The sequence below is a fragment of the Dermacentor andersoni genome, chromosome 4 (assembly GCF_023375885.2).
Source record: "Dermacentor andersoni chromosome 4, qqDerAnde1_hic_scaffold, whole genome shotgun sequence".
NCBI lineage: Eukaryota > Metazoa > Arthropoda > Arachnida > Ixodida > Ixodidae > Dermacentor > Dermacentor andersoni.
This window is the reverse complement of record NC_092817.1, coordinates 22,378,463-22,395,000: the sequence shown is the minus strand read 5'-3', so window position 1 is coordinate 22,395,000 and position 16,538 is coordinate 22,378,463. Positions and strand designations below refer to the sequence as shown.

Below are 16,538 nucleotides of genomic sequence, written 5' to 3'. Positions count from 1 at the left end.
GTTAAACACGACGTCGCAAGATGACTGCACGCCCGTAGTGGTCTGTCGGTTACCCTCGGTATTACTGTAATACCGCAATGCTAACATGCGAATGCTATGGTCACTATACGTTCTTTAGTGAGCGCTAGATGTCTTTCTCGTACGTAATAACACATGCAAATTCGCACGTACAAAGAATGCGTGCAAACATAGATCCGCCCATACAGAGACAGAGAGAGATAGAGAATTTATTATGATTTAAAAGCTTGAAGTTCGGTCAGCCAGCGTGGAAGTGTTGACCAGCCACTCATCATTGAGGAAAAAGAATAGGCGTAGAAAGAGAAGTGGTCGATGTTGTGAACGAAAGCGATAGTTTAAATGAACATGAACTGCGAGAATCTATTCAAAGGCTCAATTTGTGGCCACGCTCGTGCAGGAATTTGTCGGCAGCCTTCAGAACATTTCGCCGCCGCCGAGGTTACAGCCAAGAGTAAATTTAAAACAAAATTGTATAAAACATTATGCGCAACTGTTATCGCTGTCAGAAGTATTTTATAGTAGTCATTGGGTCTTTATTGCACATATTGTTACGTTGCAGAAGTCACATATAAAGATGTATTTGCAATATTTACAAGAAAGACAACGATTTATAAACAAGATGGCTGTCGAGACCGATTCCACCTCTACTCGTCCAATCGTCTTCTTCTGACTCGCACCTCTCTTGGTTGCACCGTAACATAACCCTCGCCTGTAAAGGCGCCGTCTCGCTGCTAACCATAGTAAGGCCAAAGTAAGGCTTCAGCTGAGACACAGTCTTTCAGTCAGCGAACAAACGTGCGGGACCTGTGGGTGCAGCCGGTCGAGGTACACGCTCGTCCGGGCAGTGGCCGAGCTGATAAAGAAACCTGGTGATAAGGTGATGGTGAGTCGCTAACGGTAAATTTCACCGCGCAGCGTATCATTTTTTTTTTCTCTCTCTCTGTGACTCAGTTCACATATTGGTCACGCGCGGAATGGCCTATTGCGTCAATCCTCACGAAACGGCCTATTTCCACTCAGCGTGGTTTGTTTATTTTGACGTCTTTAATTTCACAACAATAGCTGTTATGGTATCACACCTCTGCTCATTTTGATGGCCTCCGGTAGTACTGGCCTCCGTCACTGAAATCCCCACAGTGTTTTGCTAGAATTTATTTTTTAATAAGAACAAATTGTCTCATTGTCCGGCGAGAATTCGAAATCCGTCACCAGTCAAAGACCCTGTCGCCTAAACTTCTCCGCCGTTGCGACAGGAAAAGATACTGCGCCTGGACGATACCGTTGGCCTCTCGAACAATCGGTAAAACGATTTGCTGGAGCCACGTAATGCAGCTCATCCGTAAACCAGCGCCAAGGTGCAATAACATAACCCAAGCCAGTGGCAAGAAGCGAAAGATGGGTTAGGGAAGGGGAGGAAGTACAGTCGTGTCTCTCCGTTTTTCCACCACCGGGAAGCGCTAATCACACAAATGAAGACGAGTCGGACTCGCCATCGCTGGCTGATTTTGTTTTAATGCGAATTCTTCGCATTATTAGACCAGTTTTCTTTCCGACTACCTATCAAAGTAAAAATAATGGCCGATTCTGAAGATAAGCGCAGTCTAAAAATGCGTATGTGACACTGGATATGTGCCGCTCTTGAATGAATCTCTTTGACTCTAACATGGGTCACTGGTGATGTGCCGATGGGCATGTGCCGGTATTCATAATAATCACTATAACAGATAAAACATATCGCCAGTTACACACCCACGATGATGAGATAGATTGCTAATAAAGTGTACAAAGCGTACATTTAGAAAAAGAAACATCCCATTAGGTGTACAATAAATTCATTTTCATCGCAAAAGAATGATATTCGCGTACTTGGATAGCCATCGTGGATGAGTTCGGCCCAATTTTTTTCTACTTAAAAGTGAACGTGTCGCGCTTGCTTGCGAATATTTGCTCCAACTGATTTTGCTCCGGCGAACTGCAACTTTTAAGCGAATAGCTTTCTTGGCTCTCTTTCTCTCTCTCTCTCTAGTTCGTTCGTTCGTTCGTGCTATTTGCTTTCATTCAAAATCATTGTCTATGTTTTCTGCAGAATTTTAGTACATAATATGTTACGTGGGCCCTTAATATGCGGCTGAGTGCCGGGCATTGATGTTTTTGATATAGCACCTGATTCCCGCGAGTTTTTGGAGGAGAATATTTTCGGCGAATGGTGACGGTTGACCATGCCCAATGTGACATAAGGCCTCTGCTGAACTTTTTATTGGAGACGGGCTTAGACGCTTGTCGTTCAACACACGCGGTGTAAAATGAAAATGTGCGAAATACGTTTGCGCGAGAACGTTTCGTACTTCTGCGCCTAGTGCGCGTACGGTGCGAACACCCCGTGTTGAACAATGTGTACACAGTTCATTGCACTGTTCCATCGTACCCTGTCACACACGCCCTCTCCCTGCCTCTCCCAATTCCCTTTACCCCGGTGAGGAGTACTGAAGCGCTTCCGGCCTTACACCTCCTCCTTTCTCTCGATCAAAATTTCGTCCCTTTTCGGTATACGTGTGTATACACTCACCGAACAGCTCCTCGATCACGGTGATGGTGTCGTCCGAGGACCATCCCGCGGCCTCCTCGTGCAGGCAGGACAGCGCCGCTCCCATGTGCGCCAGCGAGGCGCGCAGCAGCGGAGACCCCATCGCTGTCTGGGGCAGCGACGGCAGCACCCACAGGAGCTCGTCTGCACATGTGCACAGGGCTGGCTTTACCTTCTATGTAATGTACGCCGAGCTGAGAGGAAGCTCCCTGCACCTTACACACGGTAACTTCTGCAAAAAGAGGCACACTTTTCACATCTTTTTTAATGGTAACCGGCGCACTCCATCGCCCTAAATAATCATAGCAAGCCCTAAATAACGAGTTTACCTTCGGTAACACTAGCGTATGACATAAAGTCCACCACGTAAGTCGGTGTGAAACTTTGTGTGTGTGTGTGTGTGTGTGTGTGTGTGTGTGTGTGTGTGTGTGTGTGTGTGTGTGTGTGTGTGTGTGTGTGTGTGTGTGCGTGCGTGCGTGCGTGCGTGCGTGCGTGCGTGCGTGCGTGTGTGTGTGTGTGTGTGTGTGTGTGTGTGTGTGTGTGTGTGTGTGTGTGTGTGTGTGTGTGTGTGTGTGTGTGTGTGTGTGTGTGTGTGTGTGTGTGTGTGTGTGTGTGTGTGGGCGGCGCACTTCAATGCGCGTTCGGTTTTCTCTGGCCGAGTGTGTTTTCGCCTGGCAGACGAGAAAAAGAAACAATGGTCGCTCACCGCCATCACTGTGCGGACTCGACGGATTGCACCGCGTTCGCTTGAGCGCAACCTCTCCAGAAAATCTTGTCTCGCCGGTGTAGGATACCAAGCAGTATGCGCATGGCTCTTGGTGGACCAAGCGTCTCGTGTCTCGCGATGCCTGATGTCATAATACAAGTTTTATAACATGATGACTGATCCAGAAGTTCAATGTATATTACCCCGGTAAGTGATATGTAATAACCTTGATGCTACCTTCAGACAGAATGCAAGATAAGCAAACATTCAAGTTCGATCAGCTTTTGCCACTATTTATGCAAAGAGTGCCGCTGAGCTATAAGAATGTGACAGTCTCAAATGACTGTCGACGGCAAAGCGTTAGCATTGAATCAGTACAGCGACACAAGGTATTGCCACCGTGGAGTTGAGAGGAATTACCTTTAGGAAACTTTACCGCGTTCAGAGCCCATATAAAACCATTCGTACGGAAAAAAGATTTTCCTCGCCATCACTTGAACAAGCGTTTATTAACTTTGTTACAATAAAACCTATGCAGATCCCACGCTCTGTGGCTGGCACCGACATTGGCACTGACATCGGTGCCAGCCACACTGTCGGTTCCTGTGTGTGATTGTCGGTTCCGCGTGTGCGCCTGCGTGCGTGCGTGTGCGTGTGCGCATGTTGGGAAGGAGTAGTTACGGGTAGTTTTACAAATTGGACAACCAGCTTCGGAACGCTGCACCGCACAAGTGAGGCAGAGGGTCCACTCAGTAAAAGCAGCTCTAGCTGCAGATCGGCTTAGGCACGGCGGTGCATCGACGGTGAACGCGCGGAAAGGGAAATAGAAAATCAACACGGCTGCCGAGAAAGGAAATATTCCCAACGGCTCTGTTCACAGAATGAACGAATAAAACGCCTTAATTGGGAACTTTCCTCTTGTGCGCGTGTGTGGCCGCGATTGTCCCCCAGATATCAATGAATGCCCTTCGCGGAGCCGCTGCAGAAAAAGAAGGAACAAATGAGAGGAAGTCCTGCATCGGACAGCAATGATCCTATTAGCTTCTGTGCAAACACGCGAACCGCCAAATCTGCGCGCCCCTAGCCAGACGGAAGGCGAATGAATCAATTACCGAGCGCCCGTACCGAAGTTGCACAGATGCCCCTATAGTTAGTTACGCGAATTTTGTCTTCTTTGGCCTTTTTTTGTCAGCCGTAAACCCACTTTGCAGGTTTCGTGAGTCGGTAACTGCGACTCAATAAAACTACATCTTCCAAGCGTAATGACTAAATAGAGAATCCGCGCTGCGACGCGTTGTGCCCCGTACCGTCGAAGTCATTCTCACCATACCAGCAGCATAATTATAACTGCAATGTACGGCAAAGGCACCCTCCCCCCTCCTCTCTCTCTCTCTCTCTCTCTCTCTCTCTCTCTCTCTCTCTCTCTCTCTCTCTCTCTCTCTCTCTCTCTCTCTCTCTCTCATTTATTTATTACTTTTCTTTCCTTTTCTGTTCTTTTTTTTTCTTTGTGTGTGTGTGGGGGGGGGGGGAGGTGAGGAGGGAGCGTGCACCAACCTTCTCATACGAACCGCACCATGTTCGTTCGGATGTGGATTTGACATTTGCGACAGCTTAAAACAAGGACCGGAGAAGCAACAAAAAAAGCTTCCGAACACCACGCGCCTTCTTCGCCCTGGTATAGGAATGCGTCAAAAGTGCGCTGCAGCAATTTAAGCCACGAGACCTGGAGATTTCTCGAGGGCTCGTATAGCAGAGCGTCCTCCCAGCAGGCGATCGTCTGATGTCCGTGGAGGAGAAGAAGTCTCGGAAAGTGCGTTCAGGACTGCTGCTGTTTGAGCTTGTTAGTTTAGGTTCGAAGGCTTGAAACGTGCACATTGTGTCCTAATCATTTTCTAGTGCTTAGCGCAGAAACCTTAGCCGAGGCGGACAAAACAAGAGACACGGACAAGCGCTGGTTTGCGTGTGCCTCTTCTTCTACCCATCTCGTCTATATCTTCTGCGCTAAGCACTAAAAATGATGTCGGCCAAAAAGAAAAAAGGTCGAAAGTTCGGTAAGCCATATTACTTTTATATGGAGCTACCGCAAGCACTTTCGCAGATATTAGGTTGTAGCAAACAGTTTCTTTTTTATAATACCGCTTTCATATAGTTGTGTTCGAAAGTTGGGAATGTCGCCGACAGAGATCACTGAAGCGTGCTTCTCCTTAGAAGACCGCTTATTGCGGAGAAGCCCACTACAAAAAAAAATTCTGTTTTTTTAGGGTGGTTGCTTGGGCTAGTTGGTAATTCGTGATAACAACAACGTACAGCGCGAAGGACAAGGACTGCGAGAGACGACATACACAGCGCAGTGTATTTCGTCTGTCGCAGTCCTTTTCCTTCGCGCTGTACATCGTTTTTTTTTTTTCTGTTCTTCATTTCTTCTTGTTTTGATTACAATTTTTGCTGCTTTTATTTGAACTTTAGTCTCTTAAAACTAAATTACCCCTCTCCCCCTTTCTTTCTTCAAGTTCTCAAGAATCTTTAAACTTGTTTTTTTTTGGTTTCTAATTCGCGATGAACCGGTCATAGCCACGCTTGAGTAGGCGCTCACATTCCGAAATTATTACTTTCATTAAGGAGCCATTAAACACGCACATCAAGTTACGGTGTATTAATATATTACGCTTCTGCAAAATGCCACCGGTCACTCTAACCACGAAAGGTGACTTGGTAAGCTAGAAAAGACGCACAAGAAAATAAGGGTGGCGACGCTCTGTGCAGTTCGGCATGACGTATGACGTCATGGATTTCGACAGCTTTGACTCGGATGTGAATAACTGCTTGTCTGTAAAGGAGGACTAATAAAAGAATACGGCTATGGCCAGCTTAAAAAGCTTTTCTTGCGCCAAAATGGCTCACACCCGGGCAAGCACATGAAGCAATATTTCTGACGTCGCACTGACTTACCGCCTCTTGAGTTTAAGCGTTAGCCTTAAAAAAAAAAGTATGCTTGGCTTTCATTTTATCAGTTACCTATCGAACCTTTCGTTTTCATTTAAAACGAATGAGAACAAGATTTTGAGCAATATAGTTGCCAGTCTAAATTAACCTATTGGTGCTCATCATCATCATCATCAGCAGCAGCAGCAGCCTGGTTACGCCCACTGTAGGGAAAAGGCCTCTCCCATACTTCTCCAACTACCCCGGTCATGTACTGATTCTTGCCATGTCGTCCCTGCAAACTTCTTAATCTCATCCTCCCACCTAACTTTCTGCCACCCCCTGCTAGCTTCCCTTTTCTTGGAATCCAGTCCGTAACCCGTAATGACCATCGGTTATCTTCCTTCCTCATTGCATGTCCTACCCATTTCTTTTTCTTGATTTCAACTAAGATGTCATTAACTCGCGTTTGTTCCCTCACCCAATCTGCTCTTTTCTTATCCCTTAACGTTACACCCATCATTCTTCTTTCCATAGCTCGTTGCGTCGTCCTCAATTTAACTAGAACCCTTGTCGTCAGCCTCGAGGTTTCTGCCCCGTACGTGAGTACTGGTAAGACACAGCTGTTATACAATTTTCTCTTGAGGGATAATGGCAGTCTGCTGTTCATGATCTGAGAATGCCTGCCCAACGCAACCCAGCCCATTCTTATTCTTCTGATTATTTCAGTCCCATGATCCGGATACACGGTCACTACCTGCCCTAAGTAGATGTATTCCCTTACCACTTCCAGTGCCTCGCTACCTATCGTAAACTGCTGTTCTAATCCAAGACTGTTAAACATTACTTTAGTTTTCTGCAGATTATTTTTTCTTTAAGAGAGGCTGAGCGAATAGTGAAAGAACCTGTTGCAGATGGGAAGATCCGTTCGTGCATGCATCCATCCATCCATCCATCCATCCATCCATCCATCCATCCATCCATCCATCCATCCATCCATCCATCCATCCATCCATCCATCCACCCATCCATCCATCCATCTATCCATCCATCCATCCATCCATCCATACACCCATCCATCCATCCATCCATCCATCCATCCATCCATCCATCCATCCACCCATCCATCCATCCACCCACCCGTACGTCCGTCCGTCCATCCATCCATCCATCCATCCATCCATCCATCCATCCATCCATCCATCCATGCATCCATCCATCCACCCATCCATCCATCCATGCATCCATCCATCCATCCATCCATCCATCCATCCATCCATCCATCCGTCCATCCAGCCCACTCACGGTGGCAGCAGGGCCCGTAGATGATGTAGAGCAGCTTGGCGCGGAACACGAGTGGCCAGGGCTGCAGCAGCCTCTGCAGCCAGGCGCAGCTGTCCTCGGGGCTCACCTCGGACAGGAACAGGCAGCGCAGGAAGTGGCGCAGCGCCAGCTCGTCGCGGCGCAGCTGCCCTGCGCACCACCGCGACGCACTCGTTCGCTCGTCCCTCTCTTTTTCGCCGGTCGTTGGGCATCGGTAGCCCCAGTTTAACCGTGTGTCCATGAAAGACGATGGCTTTGACGGAAATCAGGCAATAAGCCGGTTACAGCCATAGTACGCTTTAGAGAGATTACAAACATTGTGATTGATTGCTTGATTGATTGATTGATTGATTGATTGATTGATTGATTGATTGATTGATTGATTGATTGATTGATTGATTGATTTTGTTCGAGACCAGACTCGAAGATTCTAAATATGGAGTCTGAACAGCATATAGATGACTCTATATTACATGAACACACCAGGAGATCATGTGTAGCACTAGCAGTTCCTCAAGCAACGAAGCGGGTATTAACAAGTACAACTTATCCAGACGTAATCAATAAGTGATAAGGTACGCGTCTGAATTTTATCGTTTTTGTTTGCTTTGCTTTTTTTATTTCTTCTACACAATGCAACATATAATTTTCGATGCTCTGTTCGTTCTTCTAACAACTATTTCTAGTAGAATAGAAAAATATTATTGACAGCTGTATTAAAGAGGGCACCGTGTTCCAAACTTTTATGAGGAGGTACACACATGCAGTTAGAGCACATACAGCAGCACGCCTTTATGTACACTGGGTGTTTTAAGGAACCCTTGAACTTAAGCATAGTGAAACGATGCTTCCTTACGTGTATGGGCATCAAGGATGGCGAAGGTCAAAGGTCGGCTGAGGTGGAGCGATGCTTTTCAAGTATTATAAGGCGCCTCATTGCGATAGGGAGATTGAAGCAAGCTGTCCGTACAGCTCTCCGTTGAGGTAATAATCTCACGGGAGCGCCGACCAAAGCGACGGTGAGCGTTGTAGCGACGCAAGGGGCATGCGCACACAGCTCACTCGTTTGCGAGCGTCGCGTGGATAGTGTGCTGGGCTGCTCTGTTATGCTCCCCATTTTCCATGTTACCTATACAGTTCCAACGCAACCATAAATGTGCGCACGTGCTCTTGTGCGCACAGTGGTATATACAGAATAAGCGACTGCGAACGGTATATATGCTAATTATGTATAGCAGGCACTACGCCTAGCAGACGGTGCCGTGACACCATGCAGGACGCTCTGCGCGCATGCGCGTATACCTTCGCTACTTTTGCAGGTGTGTTCCGTCCCGCGCCAGTGACCGAATGCCGGTCGACGCTTCCGTGAGATTACTATAACATTGGAGAGCATCACATGCCAAATCAACTTCTAGATTTTGAAGCGATCGCGTTAAGAGTTGTAGCGTAGCGAAGTTCATGTCTCATAGTACGTGAAGCCGCAAAATGGAGGCTTCGAAGGGTCACTGAAGAATCGTATTAAGCGCGGACTAATCAGTGAATTACAAATCTGGGACACCAAAACGGTCTATCTTACTGGAGCTAAGTTTTGGTCAGGCAGAAAAGAGTTTTAAACAAGGAACGCGTGGCGACGCCGTCTTGAAGTTCCGGTGCCATAGTTGCTCGTGATGTCACGGAATTTGAAATCGTCTGCTCTTGATTAGCCGACAGTTTATCGATAAACAAGAATTGCATTTGTTTCTAAATCCAACTGAGTCTCTAGAAGGTTTTCTGAACGGAAACAACCAAAACGCGCACAAATGAGCCTATAAAACCGTGACGTCACGTCAGCTTGCACGCACTGCACTTCGGGCTTACTAGTTGAATAAAAAAAACTTTCCCATTTATCTCAGCGCTAATAACTTTTCAACAATAAATTCTTGGGAAAGTACTTGGCCGGAGTGAACTAACTGTTAAGCGTCCTTTAGATCTTCGTTGAAGGCCTAAAGACATTCGTTGAAAAGACTCTCGACCTAAAGACGTTCGTTGAGTACAACCGAGAAATAGCGCGAAAACGAGACACGGTCACAGGAGGCGAGGCATACTTGCGTTCTTGTGCCTCGCTTTCATTGTCCATGCCTCGTTTCTTTCACTACTGCTTTGTCAGTACGTGACAAGTCCAAACTGTTCTCGTCAGGTCCGTTGAGTGTTTAGCGCCCCTTTGAGAAGTATTCATTGAAGGGCCTCATGATGTATGTATGACGCCCATCCGTGGTAAGACTACGCTGGATGAGCCGGGCACCCACCGGGCCTTGCCCCGAGCACCCTGGAGGTGAATCGCTGCGCGGAGGAGAGCCCCAAGAGCACCTCGTGCACCAGCTGGCACTCGCTGTCCACCCAGCCGACCACGGCAGCCATCAGGAAGGCGCCGTACTGGTGCCACTGACGACCCGCGGCTTCCAGGTCGCGGGGCAGGTGGCTGCGCACGAGCGTCGGCCGGCTCACGAACTGCGGCATCGCGCAGTGCGCGTCACCTCTCCGTTACCTTGCGCTACAACACACAGGGGAATGAAGTGAGGGAGGGAAGCGCAGACAGACAGACAGACTCACTCACTCACTCACTCACTCACTCACTCACTCACTCACTCACTCACTCACTCACTCACTCATATTTATTCATTTATTTATTTTATTAATATATTCATTGATTTATTTATGGAATGAATGAAAGAATGAACCTTCTCCATTCCTTGTGCAGCCAGTAGACAGACGACGCATCATAGGCCCACCTTTTCGACGAACCGCAGCATTATCTTGAGCCGTTCCTTGGTCGGGAAAAGACAGGTGACCCTCTTCATCAGTACTCCTGGAGCAATAGAAGTTTCAACAATATATTTGTGACCTTGTAATTGGCTTACCGACACTATAGACTTAGGTTTTCCTGGTCTTGTTCACTTTACTCCATAGCTAATACACCAAATGTAATTTTTAAGCTGTTAGCGCTTAGTATCTAGCTTCACATATATATCGCTGCAGTTGTCTTCCCGCTGTATTTATTTTTCTCGTTCTATATATACCGTATTTTCGCGATTCTAAGCACCCCCCCCCCCCCCTCTATTTTCGCGAAAAAGTTTGGAAAAAAGTTTGCATGCGAATCTAAGCACCCCCCTATTTGTTAGGAAGAGCGCGTAGCCAAGGCCGCCAAACGCGCTTGCTCACTCTGGAATCATTGCTAGGCAGACGTGCAGGCACGCGGTTGATGCTTCTGTTGGATGCGTTTCGCGGCCATCTTACCCCGGAGGTAAAGACAAAGCTTCGGAACATCAATAGCGACGTGGTTGTGATTCCGGGTGGCATGACGCCAGTGCTGCAACCCCTCGATGTTTCAGTCAACAAGCCCTTCAAAGCCAATATCCGACAGGAGTACGAAGAGTGGGTGCGTAACCCTCGCCGGAAGAAGACGCCGACGGGAAAGATGCAGAAAGCGTCCACATTAACCATCGGAAAGTGGATTTCGGACGCGTGGAAGAGGGTCCAAGTGGACGTTGTGGTCAAATCATTTAAGAAGTGCTCGATCACAAACAACTTCGACGGAACGGAAGACGACCTGCTGTGGGATACCGAGAGCAGCGGTTCAAGCGGTGCGACGAACTTGAGTGGCAGTGATAGTGACTGAGCATCCTACACAAGCGGTGGGTTTACTGTCTGCATCGATTTTTCTTTTGAATGTTTGCAAAATAAAATGTTATTTCTCGCACCCATCTCGTCGTGATGTCGCAGCGAAAAGAGTTAGGGGGGGGGGGGGGTCATTCTAGATTTTTCGAATCTAAGCACCCCCCCCCCCCACTTTCGGCATAGTGATCGTGAAAAAAAGGGGGTGCTTAGAATCGAGTAAATACGGTATATTTATATATATATTACACATGGTACTGTTTACAACGGGACATACTATTTCCTCCTTCTCTTGTTTTTGCAGTATCTAATGCGAATGTTTATTATTAACCAATGCGTGAACTTAAGGAATAAATTCTAACAGATATTCGAAGTTGATGGCAAGAAAGAGTGAAACACAGCAGAGACATTGGCTGTCAAAAGTCACATATTTTTCCCCACATGAAGAAGTAGTTCCGTTGAAGAAGAAAAACGAGGATGGCGCTAGGTATACGGATGAATCCATATTTTACTTTCTATTCTTAGTTTAACTAGTCTAAATCTCTCTCATTCTTAATATTTCAATGAATTTTCTTATTCTTTCTTTTAAATTTAACCGTTTATACATCTGGTCGCCCTATTTCATCACACAGTGCTACTTTATTCGCAGTTGCGTCTCGGAAATTGCTCCACCCGAGTTGCGTGCACGGTCCAAGCGTCTCCTTCCGACGCGCGGGGAATAACGTGCCACAGATTTACTTGCATCGTAAGTGGGTCTAGCACTGCCAACACCGGTCAAGCCAACTATAAGGAACAGAGATAGATTGATACCACTCCACCAAGTTCACCCCGTACCCAATGTGAACAACCGCAGTACTGCGTCGAGCGAACTCACCAAGGTTCCTGCAGTGCTTGACAGCGTCTTTCTGGTGCATGTGTCGGAAGCTGAGCGCTTTGAGAGCGGGGGCCCAGCTGAGGTAGCCCACCAGTTGGTCCCGCAGCAGCAAAGAGCATATGCTCAGCACGCTGAGGGAGTCCACTGCGTCAGCAGAGCGGGGAAACGGCGAGTGACGGGTTATTGGGTTTCGAGTGCATAAACGTCGTAGACTGTTTTAGCTGAGCGTCGATTACTCCCCGCTCAGTTCCGATTTCTCGCGCTGAAGCACTGTATAGGGAATTGCTTTCATTTCGCATTTTGGATAAGCTCGTCTCCCCTAGACGCGAGCGACGCGATGTCACCGCGGCTGTAAGACCGCTCAGAAGCCAAGTGGCCGCACCGTCCCGATCGGCTGAATTGGCTAGGCAGCGGAGCCTCGGTTACGTTTTCCTTTCCGCTTCCGGCATGAGCATTGCACGCACGCAAAACTAGCGTTGGAGCTGAGCCACTGTGTGCAAATAGTAAAAATTCAGCAATCTGATCGGAGCGGAGAGTAACGCTCAACAAAAACTATCTAATAAGAGAGTACCGAAAAGGTTCTGCGTGCGCTATAAAACAGAATGTACTGACTGCGCTTGCGCAGAACGCGAAAGGGAGCTTCGTGTTTACCGCACAGACGCTATCGTTTGGACTTCGCGTTGAAAGTTTTGTGTGGATTGCGTAGCCAGCGTGACAACAAAAAGTCTCTTCAATTTGGCTGCACTTCCTGGATTAGTTCAGGGAATTCAGCACTTTTGTCGTCGATTTTACGATCTGACGTCATGCAAGGCAAGTTATGCACTAGTTCGTGGTTCTCCTGAACTCGCTACCTCCGAAGTGCAGGCATCGTGCAAGCTCTCGGTAGCAGGCGACATGGCACGCAGCGCTAGTTGAATAATGGATGCGCGGACGTAAATACACCCCGCTCTGGTTACAAGGGTTACTATAGCTGACATAACAATGTGAGGCACAAGTTTGATGTCTTAATGGTTGTGAGGGCAGGTTAGTAAAGTCATGTGACGTGCTAAATGATTTCCGATCGCATGTGTTTCTCTTAGAACGCCTTCTCTGACGAAAAAAAAAAAACAGCATCCACACTCACCATTTCGTTCTCGCGACATAGTACTACCAAGATAGTGACAATTGCGATAACGAAAAGAGAAAAAAAATACCCTCTATTTCACTACACCCAAATTTGTAGAACATGTTCACGACAGGCCTGCACTATGTTGATGGGAGGTGCTGCTAGATGGCGGAAGCATGCCCGCAGAGGAGCTAAAGTTTGAGCACAGAGAACTTGAAAAGCAGAACATTTCTCAAACCGCGAGGAGCAGCAACAACTCGAAAAGCGCACGCAGAACGATGCGCAAGGCGACAACAGTTCGACGCTACCACACGCCCCGCCGCAGCACGCTGTGACGCGTCACACAAGAGCAGGCGCTACGACACGATCGCGCAAAATGCACCCAGCACAGAAAAAGGCTGGCACTTTTCTCTTCATTTTCCGGAATAAGCGTATAGCGCTAAGTGCAGGCACGACACTACACTGCGGACTTTGATCGGCTTTTGTCCACCAGGCACCACCATGGCGTTTAGCGTTAGCCATGCGAGTGCGAAGCTCTTCAGAAGACTTGCGTTTATGAGTGGTATCCATTTTGCGTGCACTCGTGATGACGCTCTCTCTCTCTCTCTCTCTCTCTCTCTCTCTCTCTCTCTCTCTCTCTCTCTCCACGAAATGTTTTATTAAGCCTCTGTCATGTCATGCAATGTGAATGACATGCGAGTTCCACACGTATATTCGTATGCTGCTATCATCACCAGCATTAAACAAAATAACGGGCGATTAACACTAAATTGCAGCTGATTATAAAGACATTAACGCAACATTCACACACCGAACGCTGACCTCTCAGCCCACGAATCTTTATTGAAGGCAGGCTGTTTATTTGTAAGAAGCTCTTCAATCCAGTTGAATGAGCTTTGATTTTTAAGGATCACTAGCTCTAGGAAGAATACCAGGTCATATGCCTCCACCTTCAAAGCAACGTCAAGCCTTAAATTTTCTTTTTCATGGTCGTTCAAGACATTGGCTTAATTGAAAAGTTCTAGCCTGTTTACATCAACACCATCACCGTTGTCTCACATATGCATAATATGTTCATATATTCCCGCCTTTCTTTTTTTCCTCCTATAGGGTCTTCCTCTCTCCGACCCCAGTCCCTATGCTGAGTTGCATGTAAGCAACTACACATACTCTGGCAGGGTGGCCTGAGTTTCGATAAAGAGCTTTCTCTCTCTCTTTCCCAGCAGAATGTCGAACTTCTCTTTGATTAGCAAGCACTTTCATAAGTGTCTTTTATTTTACAAGACGTTGCAGCATGCACCAGCCCCTGCTTTATTTAATGTACTCGCAGTCAGGTTTAACGAAGTGGTTGTTCACAAATAATAAGACGGCATTAATTCCTCAAAGCGATGATGAGGGAAAGTTGCGCTTCGTAAGGCAGGTCGATTGCGCTACCAAATGTGTACTAAAATTTGATCCGGACATACGGATGCACCTACCGTCTGGGTTACCACGACGTGAACAGGCCATGCTGTACCGTCTGTGGCTAGGCGTTGCCTTTACGAACTCATATGCTTTCCTTATTGGAATGGCCAACAGCCCCATGTGCGACACATGCAACAGCGATGAGACGCTCGCACATATTATCTGTGTCTGCACGCGATATAGTGCCCAGAGACAAGTGATGTGAAGAGTACTGGACCAGTTAAACTGAATAACTGAATTCATTAGAGATTTTTATTCATTCGGCCGCACTTTGCAGTGCCTTCCTTCACTTGGTCTCACCGAAGGCGTGACTTGAAGGACTGCTCGATCTAAGCTAATGTACACATCGCCCGCACAGCTATTCAGCTCTGCTTATTCTGTGCGTGCGTGCGTGCGTGTGTGCGTGCGTTCGTGTGCGTGTGTTGAAGAGGCGAACGTTCACGACAAGGTGCTTCTGCCCTTTACATATATTTAGGAAAATCTCAAGCCATAGCGGCGGACTCCTGGGGTTCCTTAACAGGCACCCAATGCACGGTACACGGGTGTTGTGATCGCCCTGTCCTGTGTCGACGGACGGGCTGTTACCATCGACCTGTCAGGTGTGAGAAGCATCCGAACGGGCTTCCCCACGTGGACATAATTGCCCTCTTCTCCGAAACGGCGTCACGCTTTTCCCCGAGCTGACACAAAATGATAGAAGAAGAAACCGGAGGTCAAGACGACGTCACCATTTTCCCCAAGCTGACACCAAGGCTGGGCTGGGCAAAGGGAAAGACAGGCCACAAGGTCAAGACGACGCCACCTCGTTCTCACGAGCTGACACAAAAAGATGGGCTAAAGGATAGAAGAAACCGACGGTCAAAACGACGTCACCCTTTTCCCCGAGCTGACACCAAGGACAGGCAAAGGGAAAGACAGGCTCTGGAAGAAGACGGCGACGACCACAGGACCACCAGGGGTTATTTAAAACCGTCTTGGCCCCCATGTTAATCATAACCGCTCGAGACTCAGATGAGAGTCACATCCATGTACCACTGAAGTGAATACAATGTTTTTTTACTTTTTGTTTTTCATCATCACGATGCCCGGCTTCGTCGTCGTTTTCTGATTCTTGCGGTGAAGACCCACGTCACCCGGATGAGATTGTATCAACTCCTATTGCCTTTCACCGCTTTTCGGAAAAACGTCTGAGTGGGTCCACTAAACTGCTACATTGAGTGAGGTGTCGCAATAACATAGAGATCTGTTATATTGTGCTACTAATACACTAGTAATTTTTATCTATTTATTTATTTGCTTATTCGTGTTAAAACCAAACTCAATTCATACAAATGAAGGTTTGCTTTGCCTGCATACAGACCCGTATGAGGAGAAAAACGCTTGCCAGAAAGTGATAGAGGAAGTGCTCACCGAAAAGTTTAGTGAAAGACAGGATCGAGGGGGACGTGGTATACTGCGAATACAAAAGAAACTAAATAAAGCGGAAGGCTTATTGCGATGTATAACATACATTACAATGTAGGTCCAGCACCTTCTCGTTATGTTCGGTGTGTAAAAGGGGAAATAAGGGATACCTGGCATTTCTTTATACTACATACTCACGGCTAATAAAGTTCCTACGTGCACTCACGCAGGCACTGGTGGTTAATTTTGGCGGCCGAGAACTTTCGAGACAACCAATACTACGCCAGGCGACTCCGCAACAACCTCAGAATTTTAATATCGAGCGAGACACCACCGTTCCCGACCAAAACACAACTCCGCAGAGGCGGGCGACGCGCAAATCAAGGCCAGTGCCTGGCTTGTCTCCGATAGAATGACGCATTCGCGAACGGCCGAGAAGAAGCTTCGGAGGACAGTCTGCTGCCGCTGACAGTAAACAGGAGACTCG

At 47.4% G+C, this 16,538-nt stretch overlaps 1 protein-coding gene across 2 annotated transcripts in view; it reads right to left on the bottom strand.

Annotated features, from left to right (window-relative positions):
• Positions 1–16,538, bottom strand: part of LOC126536013 (F-box only protein 47-like) — a 44,307-nt gene that overhangs the window by 5,661 nt on the left and 22,108 nt on the right. For both annotated transcript variants that reach the window (XM_050182904.2, XM_055073494.1), the window contains exons 3-7: positions 12,079–12,222; positions 10,322–10,398; positions 9,839–10,040; positions 7,536–7,703; positions 2,585–2,746 (exon numbers count right to left, since the gene is read on the bottom strand). In XM_050182904.2, the coding sequence (XP_050038861.1) occupies positions 2,585–2,746; positions 7,536–7,703; positions 9,839–10,040; positions 10,322–10,398; positions 12,079–12,222 (753 nt within the window). The remainder of the gene's footprint in view (positions 1–2,584; positions 2,747–7,535; positions 7,704–9,838; positions 10,041–10,321; positions 10,399–12,078; positions 12,223–16,538) is intronic.